The sequence below is a fragment of the Giraffa tippelskirchi genome, chromosome 3 (genome assembly GCF_054371585.1).
Source record: "Giraffa tippelskirchi isolate mGirTip1 chromosome 3, T2T-mGirTip1v1.2.pri, whole genome shotgun sequence".
Taxonomy (NCBI): domain Eukaryota; kingdom Metazoa; phylum Chordata; class Mammalia; order Artiodactyla; family Giraffidae; genus Giraffa; species Giraffa tippelskirchi.
Window position 1 is genome coordinate 21,529,248 of NC_137277.1, and position 10,883 is coordinate 21,540,130.

The window sequence follows — 10,883 nt, forward strand, 5'->3', positions numbered from 1 at the left end:
TTACCTGAGGATACCATCTGCTCTCACTCTCACTCACTTGGGAGTGGTCTCAGGTACCTGATTACACCCTCAAATAACAATTCCAACTTAAGGCATTGGGCTTCTCTGGTAGCTCAGCTGGTAAAGAATCTGCCTGCAGGACAGGAGATCCTGGATTGATTCCTAGATCAGGAAGATCCCCTGGAGAAGGGACAGGCTTCCCACTCCAGTATTCTTGGGCTTCCCTCGTGGCTCAGACGGTAAAGAATCTGCCTGCAACATGGGAGACCTGGGTTCTATCGCTGGGTTGGGAAGATCCCCTGGAGAAGGGAACTGCTTACCCACTCCAGTATTCTGGCCAAGAGAATTCCACGGACAGTATAGTCCATGGGGTCACAAAGAGATGAAAATGACTGAGCAACTTTCATTTTCAGTGATCTCTATTTTTTAATTTCCCTTTTCTCTCCTACACTCACTTCCAAAATTCACCTTACCAGGGTATTATTTTATCTTCCTACTTCTCTTTTTTACCACATACAATCCTCCCCTGCTTTTGAGAACCACTGAGCTCTAAAGTCCAGAAATCAACCTCAGTTGTGACCACTAGGATTCTTGTTCATCCTCATCTCAAAAGCACAGCATTCTATATCAGTAATTCAATATTCTTTCACTCACTGATAGGATAAAATGTTACTCAAAGCAAAAAAGAAAAGGTGTTATGGATCAAAAAAAGAAAAGCTGTTAACGGACCAAGTGATCCGCGAATTGCACAAAGTGAAAGCTCTGTCTTTAAGAGAAACAACTCAGGAGGAAATTCTGCAGTCAAAGACTAGGAAACTAACCAATCTGACATAAGATGAGCACACGTTCTACTTAATAAAATCTAAAGATTTACAAATGCCACGTCAATAATAGTTCTTATGTTGAATATTCCCTAAACTCTACCAAAAAATGGAGACATAATTCTTTTGAACAGTTCACCCTGGTTGTAGTCATTTTCCCCTGTGCCTCGTTTTGCCAACAACCCCATTTTATACATTTCCACCTTCCTATATTTTTCCAGCTGTCAGAAAAGTTACTTGTACTTCTAAAAACTCTAAAATATGAACTTCCCTAATGGTCTAGTGGTTGAGACTCTCCACTGCCAATGCAGGGGATGTGGGTTTGATCCCTGGTCAGGAAACCCTTGACCCCACATGCTATACTGTGTAGCCAAAGAAAAAAAATTCTCTAAAATAGAGGCCTAATTATTTAACTTAGCCCTCTCTGCCCCCTACAAAAAAAAAAAGAAAAATCCACTGAAGAAGAAATATTTCTCTTTTCCACTTCTGAAGTTGCTCCCCATTCACAATTGGATTCAGAATAAATCTTGGTCAAAGCATACCAGTAAATTAGAGCAAAGTCTTTTTCAAGTGAAATAAATTTTAAATGACAGATTCAAATATATTAAGGATTAAGTTCTTTCAAGTGCAATAACTCCAAGTATGCAAGAATGAAGTTTAGCAAACACTAGGCTAAGATTCAGGATAAAGAATGAATTAGATATTGTCCTCACCTGAGAAGCTTTCAGTCTAGGATAATAAATAATATGTATAAAAATACAAAGGTGTATGTGTAAACAATGTTATACATTGAACCAGATTATTTAAATTTTACATATAGGCATGAGATTTAGAAAGTATACATTTCAGCACAAAATTGTTTCCAAGTTCAAAAATTCAAGTTAATCATATTTCCATATTATGTGATATCACTAAGTTATAGCTCAGAATTTGGCACATTCCTTCTGACTCTGTAAGCAAGTAATATTTGCTTTCATTTCCAGGGCCAAAAAAATGGAATCACTCTGTCTTGGGGGGCTGTCACTTAACTAGTACTTCATAAGATCTCTGGAGATGTGGTTACATTTCAAAAAGTGTAAGTAAAAACACTTTTGCCTATAGGTTTGCAGGATTTCATGTGTGATGCCATTTCTTGCAAACCTTAAAGAGTAAATCGCTGGGACTCATGCTAAACACTGAGAAATGAAGTTCAGTTTTGAAAAGGAACTAAAACTCCCGGTTGGTGGGCAGGGCAGAAACCTAGTTTCACAATTTGGGGGTCAGAGTGACCCTCTGTCCTTTTTGTTTTCACTGTTAGAGGGAGGGTTGTGTTGTCTATCTATCTGCAGCCCCAGATCCTGTCTTGGTTATCTCCTGGCTGTGTGGTCTTAAATAAGCCACTTAACATCCTCACCCTCAGACTGCTCATCTATAAAATGGGATAAAATTTACCACCCTAAGAGGTTGCCATGAAGGTTAAAAATGTCTATAGTTTACCTGCCCATTGTCTAGAACATCGTAAGTATACAATAACTACTAATGATTCCAAAAAGACAAGCTCGGAGAAAGTGCTGGTAACATAGATGAATGAAATTCTTGGTAAAAATCTCCGTGTGAAACTAGGACCCCTGACATTTCAACTTAACAAGTTTCCATTCTCTCAAGAAATGAAACAAATGGCTGGATGATGGCCCTTCTCTGCAAGCTGAGTCTGCTTTGGACTGCTGCATCCTTTCTATATCTATTGTGAAGGAGAACACGCAATTTCTGCAAATTTCTTGCTTAAAAAATCCTTTATTTAGGCATCCCACTAGCTTGCTCTTTGTGATGTGTCTAGGTTGGGAGAAAATATGTCCTTTGGCATATGTCTCTCCTATAAAAATGTAAAAGGAAGTTGTAGTAGGATTTCACTTTGAGTTCATCAATCCCTTTCCCTAGGAAAGTATAAGGAGGGTCACAAGATCCTTCCATTTGTGAGAATTGACATTGGGTGTTCCCTCTAGAGGTCTGACATGGACTTCAAGTGGAAACCCTCTGATTTGCCCCCAAATAAACTAGTGGGCACAGGTAGATCCAGCTGTTCACAGGAGTCTTCACAGAATTGAAGAACCTTAACTTCAGAGAGGTTGGAGTCAGAGCCAGATAATATTCAGACAATATCTGGATATTTGGGGGTCCTGGGGTTGAATGTATGAGCATTGATACAATTTCAATAACAAAAAGAGCAACTGGGTTATATACTAATAAAGGAAAATCTGCTGGAAATATTACTAGTATCATATTCTACTCAAAAATAGCATTTTTCAGGGAATTCCCCAGTGGTCCAGTGGTTAAGACATCATGCTTCCAGTGTCAAGGAACTAAGAGGAACTAAGATCCAATGGAGTGCAGTAAAAAGATTTAAAAAAAAACTATTTTCAATGTTTAAGAGGTCTTCTTATTGAATCAGAAAAAAAATGCAACAACCTAATGACAAGATTTTTAAATCCTTGGAAACTCAAATTCCAGTATCAATCTGGGAAATGCATTTTTTCCCCATTTCTCCCAGTGAATTTTACAACAGTTTCTGAAACTGTATTCTTTTAGAAGATAGACTAGATCATGATCAGATGGTTCATACTGAGTTTTCAAAAGGAAATAAACAGGAGATATGAGGGAAGAACTTTACGAAGCTTAAGGTTTAGGAAGAAGTATTCATTAATTTACCCACTCAGCAATCACTCACTGCTTTCCCGCTATGCATAAGACACTGCACAGTGCAGAGAAGGCGAGCAACAGAATAATTTGGAGAAGAAAAATTCTTTATGACAACCTATCTGCACTCCACCCAGATTTCTTCTATCACAAATATGTAATGGGGAAAATTACTCAATTATTTCTATACCAGTGAATTGTCAATATGCACAAATCATTTTCTTGTTAAGCTGGCCAAAAAAGGGGGGCCACTATATTTTGGATGGAGTGAACTTTCCAAGGCAACACCCATTCAGAGACCTATAAAAGGTTAGCCTTCCTGCCTTGCTGACACTGCACCCTCCTGAGCTATAGGTCCCTCCAGCAGCACCATGTCCCTCTCTATGCGCGCCTCTGGGCTGCCTCAGTGGCTGTCCTCCCAGAGTGGGACCCTGGGCAGAGCCAGGGGCATGTCTGCCGCAAGCATTGGAAGTGGCTACGGGGGCAGTGCCTTTGGCTTCGGAGGCAACTCTGGGGGAGGCTTTTCTGCCACTTCTACGTTTGGTTCTAGCTCTGGCTTTGGTTCTAGTTCTGGCTTTGGTTCTAGTTCTGTCTTCGGTGGTGCCTGTGGAAGTTCCTTTGCAGGAGGACTGGGTGCTGGTTATGGAGGAGCTGGGGGAGGGGGCTTTGGAGGCCTGGGGATTGGATTCGGAGGAAGCTCAGGAGGGGGCTCTCTAGGGAGTCTCTCTGGCATCGATGGAGGCCTTATTTCTGGATCAGAAAAGGAAACCATGAAAAATCTTAACGACAGATTGGCTTCCTATCTGGATAAAGTTCGAGCTCTAGAGGAGGCTAATACTGATCTAGAAACCAAAATTCGAGAATGGTATGAAACACGAGGCTCTGGGACTGGAGACCCCGGGTCACAGAATGATTACAGTAAATATTATCCATTGATTGAAGACCTCAGGAATAAGGTAACAAAATGGTTTCTTTCGAGGGGCTTTGGGAATTATTTTTTACTTTCCTTTTTTCTATTTCAAGATTTTACAGTGATAAATCACCTAAAACTTAGATATTTTTCCATTCAACTGTATTTGGAGTAAATTCTCATCTCAAGATATTTAGGCTGTGCTTAGTCACTCAGTCGTGTCCAACTCTTTGCAACCCCATGGACTATAGTCCTCCAGGCTCCTCTGTCCATGGGGATTCTCCAGGCAAGAATACTTGAGTGAGTTGCCATGCACTCCTCCAGGGGATCTTCCAAGCCCAGGGATCGAACCGGGGTCTCCTGCACTGCAGGCAGATTCTTTACCATCTGAGCCACCGGGGAAGCTCAAGAATACTGGAGTGGATAGCCTATCCCTTCTCCAGGGAATCTTCCCGACCCAGGAATCAAACTGGGGTCTCCAGCATTGCAGGTGGATTCTTTACCAACTGAACTTCTAGGGAAGCCCATAGTTTCATTTTATCATTTATCATAAAATGACTGTATTCCCACTACCTTTCTGTGGGATAGGTATGTTTCTTAATTTTTAAGTAAGATTCTCCACATATATCCTCTTTTAAAAAGTTAAGCTGCTTTATACTCTTCATAAAATAGCACTTTAACATCACCTAAAATTTTCCTGCCAAAGATATATTTGCAAAACACTAGTATTTGATGACCTCACTTTGTATGTCTTCCCTGTTTTGCCAGATCATTTCTGCCAACATCGCAAATGCCCAGCTCATCTTGCAGATCGACAATGCAAGACTGGCTGCTGATGACTTCAGAATGAAGTGAGTAGGATAAATGACTAATGATACCTGACATGTCCCAGCATTTCTTCTTACTTTCTATTTTCTTTCCTTCATTGATGGCAAATATTTCAAGCCTTCTTCAGTTCACAGGTTCCACATATGTTTTGGTAAATTTACACTGGTCATTCTAGAAAGTATCTAGATTCAATAGATTCATATTACATGTCCTTAATTATAAGTTGCTTAAACCCAGGGCTGTGGATTACCATATCTGACATTTGCTATTGACTCATCATGTGCCAAGATAATTCCACCAGCGTCCTAAACCTCAATCTTCCATGCATCAAAATGAATTAATAATGTTTGTGCCTGGGAGTTAAATAAAATGATCTTTTTCCTGATGACACATACAACTAAAATATTAACCATGCACTTATTTTTATATCCCTTCCTCCTTTCTACACCACCCCCTCCCCTCAGATATAAGGAGAAAAATCCTAAGGTCCTGTTTGCTCCACAGAATTTCCACACAAGATGTTGATTGGGTGATGATCCTGAAACCTAGTACAAGTTACTAAAGGAATATCGATGTTTTAAATTAAATCTTGAATAAAAGTTAAGCAAGATGACTAAATGATTATTTTATTTTCAACCACTTCTAGGCTTCCATCAGAAACTCCACCTGGAGAGGGGTTGTTACTGTTCATAGCCAGGGCAGTCAGCCAGAAGTGAAGTTGTAAGCCTGGGATGCAGTGCTGCTGGGGTTCACTGCTGATAGAAAAGTATAATTTTTTCACTTCCCTCCAACTAAGCAGTAAATTATCATTTTTTAAAAAAAAAAGGAAAATAAAAAGTTAGAACAGCAAAAACAGCATCATTCATTACAATGCTGCCAGATTTATTTGCAAAGTAGCCCTGAGGATGGCAGGGAACTTATTCAAAGGGGTGTGTGGATTCCCTAGACTGTTTTGCACTTGATTTTCAGATATGAAAATGAGCTGGCCCTGTGTCAGAATGTGGAGGCTGACATCAATGGCCTACGCAGGGTACTGGATGAGCTGACCCTGGCCAGAGCTGACCTGGAGACGCAGGTTGAGACCCTGAATGAGGAGATGGCCTACCTGAAGAAGAACCACGAGGAGGTGAGAGCCAGAAAGGACAGCTCTCTAAGCAGCTTTTTTCTCCCAGATTCAAAAATTACAATTTCAAATGTATAAATCTGGAGTTAGAAGAGATATGCACGATACACTGGACAATCAGAATTTTAATTGTCCTGATTTCATGATTTTAAAAATATAGTTTGGGGTTTTTTTTTGGTTGGTTGGTTTTTGGCCACACCAAGTGGCATGTGGGATTTCAGTTCCTTGATCAAACCTGTGCCCCTGGCATTGGAAGCCCAGGACCACCAAGGAAGTTCCAAAAATACAGTATTTTTAAAGTTCAAAAATAAAAGTCTACCAATAATACATACTGTTAAATATGCTAGAGAAGCTGGTTATACCCAGTATAGTACACACATGGAACTCTGATATACCACAATGTATATCAGTAATCAAGCATGACCCTGGCACAAGATTCCTAAAGAGCTTTCTACTGGAAACCAATGACTATGGTACAACTGGTGAGCAAACCCAGGGACTGTCTGCAGTCCTCAGTTTGGCAGCTGCGGTTGAAAGCCCCTGGGGCACCAATTCCACCTGGCCTTCCTATCTTGTGAAGGCCATGGAGCCCCAAGGAGCAGGGCCAGCTCATCCATCAGACGTGGCAGGCACAGTGCCCAGCACTCGCAGTGAGTTTGGGGGCTCATCTTAAGCTCTTTCAAAAATCAGAAGAAAACTACTAATGTTTAGATAAAAGATGTTTGAATAGATTGTATTAACTGGTTTGTCTTTAAACCAACGCAGTTGTAAAAGGTAACGTTTCCTATTTTTTGTGGACGAAGAGGCCCATGAAAGTCACAATGGGCCCCTTCTCTCTTCTCACCCGCTGTCCCCAGGAGCTCCAAAGCTGCCGGGCCGGCGGCCCAGGCCAGGTCAGCGTAGAAATGGACGCTGCCCCCGGAGTGGACCTCACCAGGCTCCTCAACGACATGCGGGCGCAGTATGAAACCATTGCTGAGCAGAACCGGAAGGATGCGGAGGCCTGGTTCATTGAAAAGGTACTGCTAACAAAAACAAAAGGCGTGGATACACTTGTATTAAAGGGGAGCAGGGCTGACTCACGTCCCCTCACCCCTGTTTGTTGCGGCAGAGCGGGGAGCTCAGGAAGGAGATCAGCAGCAACACGGAGCAGCTTCAGTCCAGCAAGAGCGAGGTCACCGACCTGCGGCGCGCGCTTCAAAACCTGGAGATCGAGCTCCAGTCCCAGCTCGCCACGGTAGGGCGCATGCCAAGAGATGCATCCAAATGAGTAAGACCTTTGGCAGCCTTCCGCATTTCGGTCCCCTCCATTGTTACGTCTGTGCCGTTTCTCTCCCACGAGCAGAAGAAATCCCTGGAGGACTCGCTGGCTGAAACCGAGGGCGACTACTGCAGCCAGCTGTCCCAGGTGCAGCAGCTCATCGGCAGCCTGGAGGAGCAGCTGCTGCAGGTGCGCGCCGACGCCGAGCGCCAGAGCGCCGACTACCAGCGGCTGCTGAACGTCAAGGCCCGCCTGGAGCTGGAAATCGAGACCTACCGCCGCCTACTGGACGGCGAGGCCCAAGGGTGAATAGACACTGGGATTGAAAATAACCTCAATGGCTGACCGACAGTGGACACCAGATGCAGTTTAAGGGCAACAGAATCGGGAAGGGTTCTTTAGTTGACAGAAAAGAACACATCTGGTAAAGACATAGGGGTTCCTAGGTGGCTCCGCGGTAAAGAATCGCCTTCAATGCAGATTCTATTCCTGAGTGGGGAAGATTCCCTGGAGAGGAAACGGCAACCTACTCCAGTATTCTTGCTTGGGAAATCCCATGGACAGAGGAGCCTGGTGTGCTACAGTCCATGGGGTCACAAAGACCCCGGCGCGAATGAGTCAGACATGTCTAATATGCCTTAGCTTTATTAAATGCTCTACACTTTGCAAAGTGTTGTCACCATTATCTTCCTTGATAAAAGTTCATAAAATGCTGGGATGAAAAATGGCACCACAGACAGAGGCATACCGCAGACGTGTATTAGAACAATCAGCCGGTAGAGTTCGGATTTTAATGTTAAGAATGACACATCAAATATCAGCCATGCAACCACCTTGAAACTACTGTAGGGAACTTTCCAAAAGTAACAGCAGCCCGGGCTGGTGGGAAGAATTCAGGATTGTAAATTGGGAAACCGCATCTTCCATTAATTGTCAGTTGGCTTCACTTCAAGAGCCCTTTTTAGGCAGGGTTTGAAAACAAAGGTACGCTGCACAACTGATTACTCTCTGGATGCATCACTGCATCATTCTTAATCAAGAAATTTAGAATACCTTCTCTCATTGGCCATTTTAAAAGCTCAAACAGCAAATTCCTTCTTCCTTCTCCTTCCAGAAAGCATCATGTGATATCAACTCCCTTGTTTTCTTTACAGTGACTCTTTGGTGGAAAGTTCATATGTGACAGCCTCCACATCTCAAGCACCATCAACTGATTCCTCTAAAGGTAGGCAGATTCCCTAGGAATCATGTAGAACAAGTCAGAATCACATCTATTAATGACCAAAACTGTAAGATCTCATTAAATATAGCAGTGTATATTTAAAGTACATTTGTATTTGGAACCAAGAAAAAATACTTATGCATTCCTGAAGATAACTTGAGTAGTCTGCACAGGGTTAAAACTTTCAGCAAGTTCAGGAAGGAAAAAAAATCTACTCTACAAGGAGGTATTATGAGAACCACAAACACTTTTTAAGTGTTTAAAAAGAAAACCATTTTCATTTGGCACAAGACAACACTGAATACATTTTATTGAATAAATGCATTTTGTTTAGAATGCAAAGGTCACACCTGAAAGTTTAAATTTCATGGACTGTATCAGTCAATACCTAATTTAGAAGCCTAAGTTAAACAACAAATGTTAGATGAATATTTGAAGCACTAACTTTTGCTCCCTTTATTCCATTTTTATCTTTAGACCCTAACAAATCCCGGAAAATCAAGACAATTGTGCAGGAAGTGGTGAATGGTGAGGTGGTCTCATCCCAAGTTCAGGAAATTGAAGAACTGATGTAAAATTTCTCAAGATCTTCCCCATGATTAGTTTCTTAGGAACAAGAAATTTATAAGTAGAAATTATTCCTTTTAGAGTAAGATGATATATTAGCTCAATCTCTGCTTCTGTTTGTTTCATTTTCTTTGGACTCCCTATTCACTTTGAGTCTGGTCTTTTTTTTTTTTTTTGGCCTTCAAAACAAAATTTAATTACAAATCATTGTGGAAATGTGGGTCTTTATAACAAATCAAAATTGCCTTACATCTTTCTGGACCTGAGGTAATCCTTTAATAAACTTTCTCCTAGTGACCTAGAACATATTTTTAATCACAGGAGCTTAATCGAGTAGTATTGTTTTAATAAAGTTAATTTTAATAAAAGGTAAATGGTAATAATGTGAAATGTGTACCTTCTTGATGCCAACAATAGAGTCAAGGGTGTAGAGAGAGGTTTGTGAAATACTACTGATGAAGTCGATAAACACTGAGCTAAAGATGTTGAGGCTGGAGATTAAGTTAAGAAGATTCTTGGGACTTCCCTGGCCTTCCAAGGCAGGGGGTGCAGGTTTGATCCCGGTCAGGAGCTAAGATCCCTCATGTCTCATGGCCAAAAATCCAGAACATAAACAACAGAAGCAATAATGTAACAAATTCAAAAGCGACTTTAAAAATGGTCCACATCAGAAAAAGAAAAGAAGCACTTAATTAGAATAATTAACAACAACAAAAAAGATTCTTACAGTTCTTTCCTTTTTACATCAGCCCATCAAGGTTACAAAAAAAAAATGCTGTATTGTTCACTGCAGGATATAACATTTGTCCTGTTCATTTTGTAGCACCTTTTTTCATTCAGTCAAGAAACTCTTATTGAACCCTCACAGTGTGCCAGACTGGAGACTCAGAGGTATAGTCCTTGCCTGGAGAAGCTCACAGTTCAGATTGAGGGCAGAGATAGACATCTACCAGGAATGGTGATATACTGAGACAGGGTGGACAGAAGATCAAAGGACACTTGAAGGAAAAAGAAAAATTTGTGACGACTCAACCAAATACTTCATACAGAAACCAACCAGGCAGAGAAGGGAGAAAGGGAACAGAGGAAGCATGTATGAAAGCACACAGGGACATGAACACACACTGCTTTGATGGCCTTTCTCCTATCTGGCACTAGCAAGGCCCAGGGTGGGGTTTCTATTGGGGTGGGTCAGACCCACGAATCAATAACAGATGTCATGTTCTTGGCTAGGGCAGAAGGTGGCCAAAGTCTAAGCCTGAGTAGATGGTGATTCAGTCTGGTTCAGTCTGAGTTGCCAAATTCAAAACCCTAAAAGGAAAACATGAGCAAGATTTACTGATTAAGAGCCAAATCTCTGAAGCCAGACTGAGTTCAAATTCTGACTTTAATACTTAATAGCAAATAAGTGAACCTCTTGTACACCTCAGTTTCCTATTCTTATAGTGGAGTGGCTTTGTGGAAATTAAATGAGGTAG

At 41.5% G+C, this 10,883-nt stretch overlaps 1 protein-coding gene across 1 annotated transcript; it reads left to right on the plus strand.

Annotated features, from left to right (window-relative positions):
* The first annotated feature begins 3,865 nt into the window (after positions 1-3,865).
* Positions 3,866-9,413, plus strand: KRT12 (keratin 12). Its single transcript, XM_081575926.1, has 8 exons — positions 3,866-4,450; positions 5,173-5,255; positions 6,202-6,358; positions 7,213-7,374; positions 7,467-7,592; positions 7,701-7,921; positions 8,771-8,841; positions 9,316-9,413. Exons 1-8 carry the CDS (start codon positions 3,866-3,868, stop codon positions 9,411-9,413), a joined length of 1,503 nt encoding a protein of 500 aa, XP_081432052.1.
* The last annotated feature ends 1,470 nt before the right edge of the window (positions 9,414-10,883 follow it).

Bases quoted from the DNA above. Each gene is read 5' to 3' on its own strand.
- KRT12 (XM_081575926.1), top strand. From the start codon at position 3,866: ATGTCCCTCTCTATGCGCGCCTCTGGGCTGCCTCAGTGGCTGTCCTCC. The intron at 6,359-7,212 runs GTGAGAGCCAGA...CGCTGTCCCCAG, and splicing joins TGAAGAAGAACCACGAGGAG to GAGCTCCAAAGCTGCCGGGC. The intron at 7,593-7,700 runs GTAGGGCGCATG...TCCCACGAGCAG, and splicing joins TCCAGTCCCAGCTCGCCACG to AAGAAATCCCTGGAGGACTC.